General features: G+C 38.7%; 2 protein-coding genes across 2 annotated transcripts; both read right to left on the reverse strand.

Moving 5' to 3' along the window:
* Positions 1-2,635: 2,635 nt before the first annotated feature.
* LOC132996139 (lysophosphatidic acid receptor 6-like) lies at positions 2,636-10,574 on the reverse strand. The gene is made up of 2 exons (XM_061066463.1): positions 10,548-10,574; positions 2,636-3,592 (listed from the first exon to the last, which is right to left on the reverse strand). Exon 2 carries the CDS (start codon positions 3,584-3,586, stop codon positions 2,636-2,638), a length of 951 nt encoding a protein of 316 aa, XP_060922446.1. The 5' UTR covers positions 3,587-3,592; positions 10,548-10,574.
* Positions 10,575-11,827: 1,253 nt separating this feature from the next.
* Positions 11,828-14,406, reverse strand: mblac1 (metallo-beta-lactamase domain containing 1). Its single transcript, XM_061066430.1, has 2 exons — positions 13,890-14,406; positions 11,828-12,395 (listed from the first exon to the last, which is right to left on the reverse strand). Exons 1-2 carry the CDS (start codon positions 14,403-14,405, stop codon positions 12,153-12,155), a joined length of 759 nt encoding a protein of 252 aa, XP_060922413.1. The 5' UTR covers position 14,406; the 3' UTR covers positions 11,828-12,152.
* Positions 14,407-15,907: the final 1,501 nt, after the last annotated feature.

A 15,907-nucleotide genomic window follows, 5' to 3' on the forward strand; every position in this document is an offset into this window, starting at 1 on the left:
TTTTTTTTTTTATCGACTTGATTTATTAGTCAAATTAAGATTGTTGAATATTTTTGGAACCGAATAAAATAGACAACTTCTACTTGTTGTGAAGGTGCAGCTGCATACAGAGGACACTCATTAATAACTTGAGAGCAGGACCTAATTTTACAGTAAAAAAAAAAAGTAGCTTACCTCAGACGCTTCCATATAAATAGTCTAAAAATATAAACTAATGAGAAATAGCCTGAGAGCTGTGACATAAAGAATTGAAAACAGGATGGAGATTTTGCTTATCTATGAAGTGGTGGAAGTGTTCCTAAGCAAACACCTTGATTCTACTATATGTAATAGTGAGGGTTCAATAATCATGTCTGTCCCTATAAACTAAAGTATATACATGAAGAAAATAAAGGCTACATACTCTATTTGTGTTGTTGTGTTTATTATACTGAGTTGTCATTGTGATACTTGAAAACAGTTTAAAATAATTTTCTCAGTGCATTGTCTTAAATTGATTTTTAAAAAGTCAATTTGTCTAATAGGTCTTTAATAATTCTTATTTATATCATGCCTAAAGTTTCACATGATGCATGAAATCGAGCAAGAAAATATTTTTGGGTTGTGGGATAATTTGTGATTGCTCACGTGAGTCGTGTGAATTTTTCAAGAAACTCAATTAATGAATTGTACAATCAGGCCAGAAACACAGTTGACAAAGGAGATCAGAGTAGCAAAGAGGAGCTACACTGAGAAGCAGGGCCTCCAACCGCAGAGGCCCCTGTCGATTCCGACTTGCGGCCATGGATGCATGTCCTCCGCCCCTCTCTCTCTACCCCCCATTTACAGGCTTAAGGCCGACGCATGCTTTTGCGTTTTCAGAGACTTGCAAGGAAACGTGTGGTGAATTAGTGGCTTTAAGCGCAAGAGCCCCTTGCCTGCTTGCGTACCCCTTCTTGCGTGCTTGCATGCGTCGCCCAAATTTTGTAACTATATGACAAAGCTACGCAAGCCTCACGCAGCCTGCAAGGCAGTGATTGGTCTGCTAACAACATCCTTTATAGAGTCACATTTCCGGTTTCATGCCCCATAATACCGGCAGAAACCACGGAAGATTTAGAAGAACGAATATGGACCAAATAGAAGAGCGTTTGGCAGAAGAGATCCGGAAGTATGACCACTTGTATAACCCGTCATTGACGGAATACAAGTACACGCAGATGGCCTGCAATTCATGGAAGGAGTTCTCGGCTAACGTCGGTTTGCAGGTCAACTAGTGATCGAAGCTGTGGAGGAAGATCATGGACAAATTTGTCAGACAGAAAAAGGCTATGAGGAGCAGCAGTGGCCATGTAAATAATCAGTCGACGACGACAAAGAGGGGCGTCTCTAAGGTCGTCTTCGACAAAAAACGTTACTCCACCTAGTTTTCTGGCGGTGGATTGCTTTGCAATACGCGCAACCCTTGGAGAACCATAAATTAAAACGGGTCCATCGACACAACTGCGTGCAAAGCCGCAGACGCAGTTGCAGAAGCATGCGCCGGCCTTTAGTCTGTCCTATCCTTTAAAAGTGATACAAATGTAACAAAAATGTATTTTGTTTTTTTTTAAGCTAATTTACTTACATGATTGTTGTTATTCTGGGTCTGTACCCTCATGGTTGAATGCACCTATTGGAAGTCGCTTTGGATAAAAGCATCAGCTAAATGATATATAATGTAATGACCATTCAGCTCCAATCAGTGAGATGAAAGTCTATCTCAGTATTGTTGTTGACTGCATTCTTCCCTGATGTATTTTGCCTTCTGATTGAAGTCAGAAACGGAAAAACATTGATTGAATTCAGTAATTGATCATGATTCATCATGAAATATACTATTAAGATAAAAACACAGTATAACATTTGTCTCATGACAACTCATGATTGACCTTTATTTTGATAGAGTGCAAGAGATATACCGTTTATAGTCAGAAAGATGTGTGAAGCACAGACAAGCACATAGTGAAAAATTCTCCCATGTTAGAGACGTACACCATCAAAGGCAGCTGAAAATTATTTGGTCGTTTAATACCCTAGTTGCATAGATTACCAAGACTATTTTCCTAAACTTTGCAGTGCTAGCTTAGAGACATTGTCCGTTTCTATTTGTGTTAATCTCAGTTCTGTGTTTCATTTCCACTTGAGACAAACAAAGATTGTCGATAAAAGACCAAGGTGCTTGGTTTATTCAATGGGAGATAACTGATCAATGAAACAATTTGATCCTCCATATATGTGTGATATTGTAACATGAACTCAAAAACTCAACATGACACATTCAGGCACATTGGTCTGTCACAGTGACAGATTAAATAACACATTAACCCCTCTATAACCCAGAGCCAAAAGCAGTATTTCTGTTAGGGATTGTGGAAGGCATTAAACAAATTCCAATTATGTCTAGTACAATAATATCATGCAATCATTCAGATATTTGATGAGGGTCACTGATAATTATAATGCATAACCCATAATAGAGTGCTGCTCGGGTATCCACACTCCAAAACCAAATAATCTTAAAATCATACTGTATCCTGAATTTGAAATCACCTTTTTTTATTAGCAGCTTTGAGGATTTTGGGATGATAATGCTGATTGGTTCTGCAACAGTCCTTTAGCTATTTCTAGGAACTCTGCTCCTGCCGTTCACATCAGAGCTTTGACTATTCAAGGGGAACATCCTCTGAACAGCGCCTATATCAACACTCCGCCTGAATGTATCTGTGGTGAAATAATATGCAATGGGATCTAGTACTGTATTAAGACAAGCCACCATCAGGCTGTAGCGGTATGCAGTCAGCACAATGCATGAGTCTTTATATCTATCAAGAGACAGGAGAACCAGGGTGGCATGGTAAGGGAGGAAACTGATCAGGAAAATGAGGAGACTGGTAACGATCATCCTGTAGATTTTTCTGCTGTCCACTAGCTTGGTCTGGGCCACAGTGCTTTGTTGGACAGAACGGAACAACCCCCAGGAACAGATCAGCATAATTACTAATGGGAAGCCAAACCCCAATAACAGCGTTGGTAAAACCACCTTAAGTTGTATGGCATAGATAGGCAGGTTATCAAAACATTTGTTATTGGAATCCGGTGGAGGCCCGAACAGGTAGATGGGCAGGCTGGCTCCGAAGGTGAGAATCCATATTCCGAGACAAACCACGGGCGCTTTCCGTCTCCCTTCCTGAACATGCAATGAGATAGGAAAGCTGACAGCCATGCAGCGGTCAAAGCAAATGGAAGTGAGGAGGAAGATGCTCCCATACATATTGGCCTTCAGGACCAACCCAAGGCCATCACACACCCACTGAGGAGGACCAGTAAAACCCAGATGATAATAGATCCTCATTGGCAATGTGAGGACGAGCAGTGTATCTGCTATGGCAAGGTTGGTCATGTAGACGATTGTTTGTGACCTGGATTTGGTTTGATTGAAAAAAAAAGCCAGTGCTGTGATATTAAAGATGAGTCCCACTATGGAAATGAAGGAGTATATGCACACAGGGAGGATGCTGTATTGGCCTGTACTGTCATTGTGACATGCAGTGGAGTTGTTGGACATAATGACCTGAGAAACAGAAAAGAGAGAGAGGAGTTAGAAAAAGCCCTATACAGGTAACCTGATAAAAAGTGTGACTGACTCCGGTTGATGAGGAAGATTATAACCGATAGTGAGCTTCTGTAGCTACCTTGCAGACAGGTAAAATGGATCCATCGCATATCAGCTACAGGTGTTTTCAGCTGTTAGTGCTGGAGCTGCCATGTGAGATGCTTCAGTTGAAATATGTATGTTTTTAAAATATATTCTGTGGCTTCAAGTGCAGCACTCTCTCAGTAGGCCTACAATATGTCCAGCATGCATGTAGCCCACAGACAGTACAAAAACAGGTGGGTTTTATCTAGTAGGAAAAGAGCGTAGGTCTAAAGTGGTTGTGGCACAACCCTTCCAGACAGCAACATGTCACGCTATTACTCTTCTTCAGATTAATTAAAAACATTTTTTTCATATTTGATTAACCATGATCTCTGAGATGTTTGAACCCAATCCTAATATAGCAATGTGACCTTTGTTAATGCAAATATTTTATTTTATTTCACAGAGAGTGCAGGCACAGGCAAAGATCAGAGAGATATCTGCATATAAGTCTTAGGCCCTGCATTAAAGGAAAGAAACAAATGCTACAAAAAGGAAAAACGTGATGCTTACAGAGATGCTTATAGAGATGAACACTGATTTAACCACAAACAAAAACTGCTCATAGCAGGGTTGAGCTGCAGCGGAGCCAGCAATGGCAAGAAATCTCGGGTTGAACCTAATCTCCTTACGTAGTCAAGTTAACCACGAAGGTCCTCCAAAGGTCACACATTGTAGCGGTATTTGAGACGTGTATTGCATCTACATAACATTTGTTGTTCATGTGATGGGAATTTTGTATTTAGACATGTTCAAATGTAACAGATTACATTTATATAGAAAGAAGTTTACTGAAAGATGTATTTCTGTGTTTAAGACTCATAGTCAGAGTTTAGCTCAAGTTAACACTATGCATAATGCTCTTGAAGGCCTTAAGACGTGGCCTTCTCAGTCTAGTGTGAACAAAAGGTTTCTCAACAGGGGCCAATTAAGTCTTCTGCAGCAGGGAGCTTCAAAGGCTAATAGGTGTGACCTGCAGAGACAGGAGATCTCTGAGAAACTCAAAGGGTCTGGAACAAGATGCGTTTAGCATCTTGTTCAAACTTCAAAGAGACCGCCAGAGACCAATGTCTGGTCTTCCTGTAACGACATGGAGAGAAGCTGATTGGACAAATGTATTTTACTGTGGAGAGGAGGGATCTGATTGTATAAATGGAGTGTACTTTTGAGAGCTCATTGCCATTGCCCTCACATCTGTCACCGTGATGTTTGAGCTCTGTGCCATTGAGGTCAAGTCTGTTGTCGTGACTTGACCTTTGTAAACCGTCCGCAGACGGTTTGAATTAAACATCCAGAATTGATAATTGCTTGTTGTGTCATGATATGTAATAATTTCCCATTACATTTGGCTGTTGTTGGCAGTGACATCCACGTGAGCGACTCTGGCTCTCGGTGCTGAGGGTAGGTAATTGCGCCGGGGCAGTACGTTTGGAACTAAACCTTTATTATTTCAGTGGGCCTGATGTTCTGAGAATCCGGAGTGCTCACTGAGGTGGGCTAAAGAACCGACTGGGACAGGCAAGCAGTTTCATTCTGGTAAAGTATAATTCTTGTTTTTAGATCTTTTAAGGAAAAAGGTCCAAAGAAATTCACTCATTCAGGGAAGTGAGTTACAGACGTGTATGCATTGCGGAGGTCTTAGAGACCGGTGTAGGATTCATTAAGCTTAATAGGTTAAGATTCTTTTCGAAAAAAGATCAAAATGTTAAACAGGGTTTAGCGAAAGAGTTTAATGCTAAATTACTTTAATATTGGGCGCTGCGGCATGCTCATAGTTATTGTAAACAAGCAGAAGAGTAGAATATAAATATATCATAGTATTATTATTTTGCAATGGAGGAAAAGCTGTGACAGAGAGACCTAGGCCAGGTCTGTATCGTCTCAGCATAGCTATCTGTTGAAAAATCTGATAAATTCCCATACATTTTATACCTGCATGTGTCTTGTTTAAGAGAAATGTGAAATTAAGTTTTCTCTAAGGCGATTTGATTCATGCAGAGTTTTAGAATTGTATTAGAGGAATTAAAATTAAAACTTAGTAATTACAAGAGGTGATTACAGTGGCAATATTATAACTGAAGGGGTTTTTCTCATTGTCTTTTAAAAAGTGTTTTCTTTAAGATTGGTTGAAGGTGAAAGGTTACTATCAACGTTACACAAATGTTGATGATTTGATACAAGTAACATGCATGATTTGATGAGACTAATCTGAGAATTACAGCTGAAAAAGAAAAGAGAGGAGTGAGTGAGAGAGGATTTCTTGGAATTCTCAACACTGGAATAAGGTGAGTATAATTTCAATCATATTTGGGATATATGTGTAAGTTTTAAAGGCTTATATCAAAAGAAAAAGAAAAAGATTCAGATCAATCTTAAAACGAATTTGAAAATAGACGGTTTTAAGAATTAGGAAATAATTGGCTTTAGGAAAAAAAATCTCAGAAACATTAGGGTCTTTTCCATATCAGTAGAACTTAAATTCCCAAAAGATTCGTATTCTACTGAATAAATCAGAGTTTAAATTGATAAACAACCATTACAGAGATGAATTTACCACAGATTTCTTCTCCTACAGTTCAAGATATGGTTCTGAAGTATGGTCATTATAGTGTTACACAGTTTGGCTTGTGGGTAAAAAACTATGATTTTCCAAACACAGGGAACATAACTTTAAATCAGTTGAAGCAGCTTAAGATCAAATTGCTCGTGGAACAAGAACGAAGCAAAGAGGAACAAGACACAGGGAGAGATGTGGAGCTATTTGTGCCAGACTGGAGAGCATTTGAGTGTTGGTTGACTGAAGTCAACATAAGAGACAGAATACAGGATGCTAAATTTTAAAACAGCAGGGCAGTAGTGGAAGACAGAGTTGAATAACATCTGCATTTATTTAAACGAGAAAGGGGGATCTGACACAAGCGTATCAATGGATGATCCGAGACAAATTTCTCACCTCTAAATTAACATCCTCTTGCAAAGAGCAAGGGGAGAGATCAAATTAGAGCACAAATGGTATTTACTTAGATTTATCTAAACACTTGGTAAGACAAATTTAGTTTAAAAGGTTATATAGTAAGTAAATTAAGGATAAAATAAGTTTGGTTGCATTTAGAATAGTAAATACTGTGTTGTCTCAGTAGTTTTTGATAGATACATTGGCTATAAGAAAAGAAAATACATTTAATCAAATTAAAAGATTTTAAAAGGAAGGTTTAAAGTTAATCGCAAACGATTTTCTTTCATGCTAAATCACATTGGGGTTTCTGAACACATTTCTGCATGAAAATGTATTTCTTTGATGTAATTGAATGACATTTTTAGTTTTGTTGTAAACATTATTGATTTTTCTGAGTTGATAACAGGTACTATCATGTTTGTGAAACGGACACATATATGATTTTGGTCTGATCAGAAGAGCAGACGCAATAGAAAAGAATATCTGAAATCTTCTTGTGGAATATGAGTAATCTTTTGTTTAAACAGAAAAACTTTTTCCTTTAGGGGAAAAGCAACAGATGCAAAGTTTCAAGCAAGTCTCAGAGCAATGGCAGCTTCTGAGAGAACAGAATAATGTGATATGTGTGATACTTTGAAATAAGACTTTACTAGTGTCATATGCTGTAACAATGATATTTGCTGGAGAAAATAACGTTCACTTTTCAACAGCTAGGAGGTTCAGCTATGATACAGGATTGTTTTGGATGATAGACATTACTATTTACAAATAGAAAGTTTTTAACTAGGAAATTCTTAACTTTATCAGTAGAACAAATTAAGATTTAAATGGTTAACAGCTGATTACTGTGAAACTGAAGTGTTTGATGACAGGTTTTCAGCATCACAGTGTGATAACGAATGACAGAGGGGTTTTACGACTCTGTTTGAAACAAAGGAAAACCGTCCCCATCATTACATGCATGAACCAAAGAGATGCAAATATGCTAGTGGCGAGAGTGTCAAGATTTACACTGATAGCTTGTTTGCATGGGGGTTCTGCATGTGATTTGGGCTGAAGAAGACATTCATGAGATTGACTTCACACCATTGTCTTGCCTTGACTGTGTTACTGGTTGCAAACAGTATGCAGTCTGTAGAGGACATGGAAGGCATTTGAATGATTCTTAACACTGACATTTAATGTGGGTTACAGGAGCGGTTAGCAAGACTACATCAAACTAATTTTTTTTAAGAATGCAGATTTGGGTTTATTAGTTTAGGAATTAAGTAGTCTTGATAGACTGTGTTTTGTTTGGTGGTCGATGGACTTTTTGATGTGGGATATGGATGATTTTGTTCAACCTGTGTATGTTTTCTCATTAGGTTGGATTGACACATGACTGGAGTCAGTGTGTCAAGAGAGAGGAGTAACATATGCTGGATATAGATGAATTGGGTTATTGGGTGTACACAAGAAACACTCTAAATAATATTCAATAAAACTTTTTTAACGGAGTTAGGTAATTTGAGTTACAAATAAAATAAGGACATCCAGATTCTACAAGATTGACATCCACCTCAAAACAAACGGTTTAATCATTTATAGAGAGGTTTAATAAAGATTAAGTTAAATAAAGTAGGTTAGGGAAATAAATAAATACTGTTTTGTTTTATGACATGATTTCTATGCAAGCAGAAGTGTTTCCCCAACATCTAAACAGGATTCTCCAGCGGTGAAACAGATACTGTTCGGAGAACTCATTCCATGATGGAAGATTTCAAAAGGATGTCCGCTGACAAGGGTAACATATTCATAAGCATAGCTTTATGGATACTGGTGAGTATGAGTATTAACACAAGGCAACATCATGCCACATCCCGCCAGGGATGGGATAGTGGAGAGAGAAGGAAGTAAAAAACAAACATAACAAACACATTGAAAAACACATTGAAAAACAAACTGGTAGATATTGTTTTAAACTGTTTCCTGTACTCTTTAAAATCCACAGGCAGACGAGGAGATTCTATCTAAATCCATGGAGAGAGGACTGCGTGACCTGAAACCAGGAGACTGGATTGTGCTTAAGGACGTGCGGATGGAAGAAGAAGACGACGTCGATGGAACGAGTGCAAGCCAAATGCCTCTCAACACAGATGACAGGAAGGTCGCAGAGGTCAACCTGGAGATGAGGGCCAACGCAGGAGGATTTCCAGAGCCAGGGGTGGATCTACAGGACGGGAAGTGCTTTGTGCCAGTGTGTGAGCTTCAGTCTTCATTTTTAGGTGTTGCGAGAAGATTCAACACATTTGAAGAGCTACACGCTGAACACAACCGCACCAACAGGAGATCAGCAACACATGATTATACGACTAAGAAGCATTCAAGGGAAAAGAGATGGTTTCCCTGCTCACGAATGCTTGGCAGGAACAACATCAAATTTCTGATCATCAAAGTCAGAGCGTACAAGATGTCTCTGAAACAAGATGTTCTTCAACAAGGAGGTGTTCGACACACGATCAGGACGAAGTGTGGCACCAATACAGTGAACATTTTGATAATATGATGATCATCATGTTAATAATTGTAAAATACGTTATTGAAGTTTGTAGAAACTGATCATTTTCAATTGTGTAACTCTGTTGTATTGTTGTTGCACTAAGACTAGTGTTACTTCTTTAATTCACATATCCTGGAAAATTCCCAATCTAAATGATGAGATGTTATAAAGATGTTGATCCCAGATGGATAAAAAGGGAGGAATTGTGATGGGAATTTTGTATTTAGACATGTTCAAATGTAACAGATTACATTTATATAGAAAGAAGTTTACTGAAAGATGTATTTCTGTGTTTAAGACTCATAGTCAGAGTTTAGCTCAAGTTAACACTATGCATAATGCTCTTGAAGGCCTTAAGACGTGGCCTTCTCAGTCTAGTGTGAACAAAAGGTTTCTCAACAGGGGCCAATTAAGTCTTCTGCAGCAGGGAGCTTCAAAGGCTAATAGGTGTGACCTGCAGAGACAGGAGATCTCTGAGAAACTCAAAGGGTCTGGAACAAGATGCGTTTAGCATCTTGTTCAAACTTCAAAGAGACCGCCAGAGACCAATGTCTGGTCTTCCTGTAACGACATGGAGAGAAGCTGATTGGACAAATGTATTTTACTGTGGAGAGGAGGGATCTGATTGTATAAATGGAGTGTACTTTTGAGAGCTCATTGCCATTGCCCTCACATCTGTCACCGTGATGTTTGAGCTCTGTGCCATTGAGGTCAAGTCTGTTGTCGTGACTTGACCTTTGTAAACCGTCCGCAGACGGTTTGAATTAAACATCCAGAATTGATAATTGCTTGTTGTGTCATGATATGTAATAATTTCCCATTACATTCATTAAATTTGAAGAGATTCATATAAACATGTATTAATTTAATGTATATTGTTTGTTCAGTATAGTCTAATATACTATTTAAAACTACATTCACAGTTGTTAAAGAGGAACAAGGTCTCTTCTCTCCGAGTAAAGTGCTTTTCCTGCTCAAAGCAGAACTTGTTTTGTTTGTGTTACTGATGCACTCAAAAAATTTTCTGCTTCAGAAAAATGTCCTTTCTTCAAATAGTTGGTTTTAATGTGTAGAAAATATTTTATTTTATTTATAGGCAACCCATATGACCCATATAATCTGCTCTCTGAATATAAATTTCTACCCATTTTGAGGTGTAAACATACTGTGCTCATGCACTTACTGTATACACACTGATGGTTTAATTTCCCATCAGTAGTATGTATCTATTTCCTGTTTCACAAATTTGTACTTATTATAAAACTGAAATACAAAAGCAATGCATTAGTACATTTTAGAGGAAATGTAGAAAGGAGGAGATAGGTTGACTGTACCTTTTGCTCGCTGAAATTAGGTGAAGATCCAGGGGAAAAAAGACTGTGTGGTTGTCACCTCAGCATATAGTCAAACTCTTGCCGTGTGAAACTCAGCACAGGAAGTTGAACACATCTCGACATCTCCTGTGACTTGTTGGTCCATACATGTCTGCCTTTTTTTTTGGACTTCCTGTAGACAAGCTATTGTGAAAATATATCTCTGTCTTTTTTTACATTTGTGTTTCAATCAAAGGGGAAATGTTTATTTCACAAGAAAATTCCGTTTTAGACACAGGTTCCAGGTCAAATGTAATGATGCAAATTGTAAATCAGCAGAAAACAATTAAATAAGTTAACATTAATGACCATTTTTTATGTTATTATATTATTAGGGAGCTCTTACAGTGCTCCAAAAGAGAGAAGGTTTGATTATTTTAAGTATCGTGAATTGAGTCAGAGTCATTAGAAAAAATGACTCGGATATAATTACTTTCTTATACAATAATTAAATGCCTTTATATGATTCATAACAGTCTTGTTTCTGAAAACTTCAGAAATGTATGTTTTAATGTAAATAGCTAACTTGTCTAACTAAAAATGAGCACATTTACCATGATAACTAAAAGAAATTACCAGAAATAGTTGTATGGGACAGACCACAGGTGTATAAATATTGTTTAGTAAACAGTGAGTCAGTTGTGTAATGGAGATAATTGACTCTCTGTTAAACTTACCCAGATAGAGTGGGCGCTAGTTTGTTTAATTTGTGTCTAGGCTGACTGACTCCAAATCAGAAGGTTTTATGTTAAAGTCAGTCAGGGTCATTCCTTTTTCATGGCTAATGTTGTGTCATTAATCTCTAAAGAGAGAGACTGCGTGAGGCTTACCAGAGCATTTTGATTTGAATCCTCCCCTGATGATCACGATGAAGAGCTCATCCATATTTGCTATTTATTATTCATATTTACTACATCCTCTATTTGTACCCCAAGCACCTCATCAGCCATGGCCAGGTAGTCTTAACAAGTAGACATGACGAAGTAGAATATCATGGACAAGTGATCCTTGGCACCCCAAAGGATGTATTATTATCTTTGACCTCTGTGTATTACTTTTTACAGCTTTGTGTATGTGTGTGTGCGTTTGCGTGCGTGCAAGTGTGTGTTTGTCAGAGAGAAAGAGAGAGAACAGGCTAAGGAGGGGCTTTGGAAAATGCACACAACTTTACCATGACATAAGGTTTTATTCATTTGAAATAGTAACAAAAACTGAAAATCAATATATCATTCAGTGTCAATATTGTGTCGGTGGGCACAAATAAAATAATGTATGGGAAAAAATTAGGTGTAAAAGCTTTGGGCTCTTAATAAAACTGTAGATGGTCAGGGTTTACACAGATAAAAGAATGTGGCGACTGGCGACACACGTCCCTGTGATTGGATCTCAAATTTGCCTTAAAGTATCTTTGGTGCATGCACACCTGTTATTTACAGCTGTCAACATGTTTGTTCACACAGGTCTGAGTGCCTATGTCTAGCAGTTCAATTTCAGTTGTATAACTCCACCTAATGTTAATCATGTCACTTTCTTATATAATTCCAAACTGAGGTCCTTAGGGTTGGTTCATTGGTTCCTGAGGACTCTGAATGGGGGTCCATGTCCCGGTATGATGACGTCAGCAGTGCGTAACGCCCTTTGACGGCTGACCTCCTGTACTGCAGTGTTCAGACTCAGATCCCGCCAGCTGTCCCCGTCTGAGCAGCACTCAAATAAATCCCCTGCAACAAGCACAGTGCCTGATGAGGTTCCCTTCACCTGAACGCTGACATCTTGTCCTGTGTGGCCTGGACTTGGAACTACATATATCTGTCAGAGAGAAAAGGAGAGAAGAGACAGACACTGTCAGAGCCTGAGGGTAAACCAGCACAACAGCCTCTAAGCTCCATCAGTCTGACTATAGTTTTACTTTGTCTTCTCTTTTCCTTTATGTAGCGTTACTCCTGTCAGTTGTAGTTGGAGTGAGTGTGTGCGCAGGGGCTTTGCCATGTTTGTTTCTTTATGAACCTGCAAATCACCTCAATCCACTCACGTCAACATGCTATCCATACGTTTATGTTTATAGCTGTACAGTTCAGATTACATCACAACACAAATACTTATCATCTACATGTAGATCTACACAGCTGAAGTCCTCTGACCTGCTACAGCTTCATAACTAACCAAAAGTAACAAAAAGTCTTCTTAGTTCACATGCACATAGATTCACTCAGCCCCTCCTGGCTCTGCGCTCTCTCACCCTTTTTTATCTCTTCTGCTCAGATTACCACAGTCAGCCTGATTAATATTTTCCAGCACTGTATCACCAAGTTCAACTTCAGTTTTCATGTAATTTTTGTATGAAATCACTGTAGTAAACATAGCTGCACTGTCACACACACACACACACAGAGCCCACTGGAGACCATTTAAAAAGGGACTCATTTGCATCCATGCAGATATATTTGGATATTTAGAGAGCCTGCCCAACCACAAAATGTGAAATAAGATGACCCAGTCATTTTGGGAATCATGGCTTTCAACAAGGAATTGAGATTTCGGTCTTACTGTTAAAAATCAATGGAGCAAGCAATGGCCAGACTCACCAGCATTGTGTCCAAGGTTATACATCTTCAGTATGAGTGTGATAAGTATGCATGTTTATGTGGGTGGTGATATTACCTGTGTTGACAACTGCATGGTACTTGTGGGTGAGCAACCTAAACAAGGTCTAATCATCATTATTTATTTTTGGAGAAATAATCATTATATTATTAATAACAATAATACTTTGGACCCTCACTCACCCAATAAATATTTTTTTATTATTACAGCACAACTTAGGTTATCATTATTGAGATGCCTTCTTCTGCTAAAATGCGCTGCCTGTGGTCACCGTTTCATCGTTTGAATGTAAACATCACCCTGTTTCTCTGTGGTCTTTAACTGATTCACAACCTGAGATTGTCAAACACAGAATATTCTTTAATCAGCCTCAAACACACAGTAACATTGGGAAATGTCTGATCTAAAAGCTGTTATTTCTTCACTGCTGCAGTTTGACCTGAACACCTAATTTGAGTCTCGGATCTGACAGCTAGTCTTGCTCTCTAAGCGAACATACAGGTTCACTTCTTGGGATAATGAACATTTTCCAGCCATTATTTTTTAAGGTAGCCTGCAGAAAAAGCTTTTTCAGGTTGAACTCCCTTTAAGCTCTCATTCGTTTAAGGGCACTTTAAGAATAACCAATCGCTGACTACTTTGACTTTTCAGATACGTTTACCTTTAGAGCTAAATTTTGTGTGAGGACGTGACACTCACATGTTCATCAACAGTGTAAGCAAGTCCCTCTGCCAGTCTGTTGGGACGGTACGTGTCCCCCTCGCTGATGTCATATCCTACAATCGTTAGAGCTGTTGGAAAAAGTCCCAGATTTCCAATGTGGTCTGAATGGCCGTGAGTCCCTACAACCAAGTTAATGTCTCCCGGTTCAAGACCCCTCTCTTTCAGCGACACGAGGAGAAAGTCCCGGTCCCATGGTCCTCCCGTGTCCACCAGAATGATCTTGGGTCCTGTTATGAGGGTGATGGTCCCGTCGGCTCTGAATGTTCCGTCGGGCTGAGGAAGACAGTATCCCACTTTCAGCACGGACACGGAGTATGGCTGTCCGGGAAAGTGTGCGTGAGACTCCGGCAGCGGGATGGTTTGATACCGGTCAGAGACAGACGCCAGGACACTGCCTGTCCCCGACATGTCCGCTGAGTCCTCAAGAGGAGCTGAGCCGGACGAGCTCATGACAGCAACATCCATGACTTTATTCAAACCATCACGGTGCATGTTGCCATCTCTTTCTTCTGGTGTTTATTAGCGGTTGGCAAACAAGCGTATATGCGCATTATCGCCACCTTTTGGACGAGGGTGCAACAGTAGATTGGCAGCAAACTCCACTAAACTAAAATTAAATTATTTTCTTCAATCGTCCTGTTTCTTTTAAGTAGTTCATTAGAAGTTGATGTGTATTCTTTGATGGATTTCCTAACACGATTTCTAATGTGATATTTTGCTTTTCGCCTTTTGATCCTGATATTAATTCCCTTATTTGTTCATTGTATTTGTTACACTCTATCAATACATGAGTGTAGCTGTAATCGCAGAGTCCAGTTGGGTGCTTGTCTATTTTATGAACGGTATAATTTATCCTGTTATACCGATTCTCAGACGCATACTGCCACCTACAGTATCGGACTGTGTATGATGACCTGCTGCTCTCGGCCACGTCATGTTGTTCTTCTGTTTTTGTTTTTTTGCGGTTGGCAATCCGCTTTTACACGCATTACCACCACCTTCTGGGTCGGAGTGTGACTCAATATAGTATTAAATCATTCAATTTTCCTTAAAACGCTGGTGTTAGAATTCTCCCTAAAAGTTAGAGCAATCTGATTCCTTTTTATTGCATATTTATCTACCTGTCTCGCTTGTTGATATGCTTTCCTTTCTACTGTCTTTCTTTGAATAGTTCGCTCACAGTTCCTCTCAATGCCATTCATTTTTCTGACTTGATTATAGTTTTGATTTATGCATTGCTATATTTTACAATTATCTTCCCTTGAATTTTGCATATTTATCTACCAGTTCATTTATTTTCATACCAATATGTTATGGAACTTTTTTTCTGTTTCTGCTCTCTCAATTTGGACACGGTTTTGGGCAATGTGGAGCACTACAGCTTGTTTAGAATCTGACTAGATTTTCCTAATACTCAATAAGAAGAAACTTAAAATCAACACTTTCCAATCTTAAACAGATGGTGTTTAAGTTCAAGTAGATGATATGTTACACTTGGTGTAATAGCCTTTTCTTGTAATGACTGGATCAAGCCTGTGACCCACCGACATCAGCAAACCGTTTATAACTCAGGGTTGATAACTGTCCCCTTGATCTATGGATCTTGGTTTTGGGAAATCTTCCTTGCAGGTCATTGTTTCTGTCACCAGCTGCAGTTGTTCTTCTCGGCCGACCTATATGATGTCTGTTTCTCAGTATAGTTTATTTCTTGGTTCAGACTAGAAAAGCTATGTCTAAATGCAGTCCAATATTTTATTTTGAGAGAGCAGTTAAATTCATATTAAGTCTCTGTTAATTTTGTAAGATCCCTACCTTACTACAGTATACAGAAAGCTTTGAGACAACTTATGCTGTGGTTGGGTGCTATACAAATAAAATTTAAATGAAGTGCAAAACCGCTTTATGTTAAATGTTATTTAATATACAGTGGTGGCCAAAATTATTAGAACACTTGGCATATTTAAGAGATTTCAGTTGTTTTTGTTGAATTGGCC

Source organism: Limanda limanda, chromosome 22 (assembly GCF_963576545.1).
Source record: "Limanda limanda chromosome 22, fLimLim1.1, whole genome shotgun sequence".
Classification (NCBI taxonomy): Eukaryota; Metazoa; Chordata; class Actinopteri; order Pleuronectiformes; family Pleuronectidae; genus Limanda; species Limanda limanda.

What these genes read in the sequence shown, in the direction of transcription:
- LOC132996139 (XM_061066463.1), bottom strand. Translation starts at nt 3,586, where the DNA reads ATGTCCAACAACTCCACTGCATGTCACAATGACAGTACAGGCCAATAC.
- mblac1 (XM_061066430.1), bottom strand. Translation starts at nt 14,405, where the DNA reads ATGCACCGTGATGGTTTGAATAAAGTCATGGATGTTGCTGTCATGAGC. An exon ending in CTTACACTGTTGATGAACAT is followed by an intron (nt 12,396 to 13,889) that starts GTGAGTGTCACG and finishes TCTCTCTGACAG; the next exon opens with ATATATGTAGTTCCAAGTCC.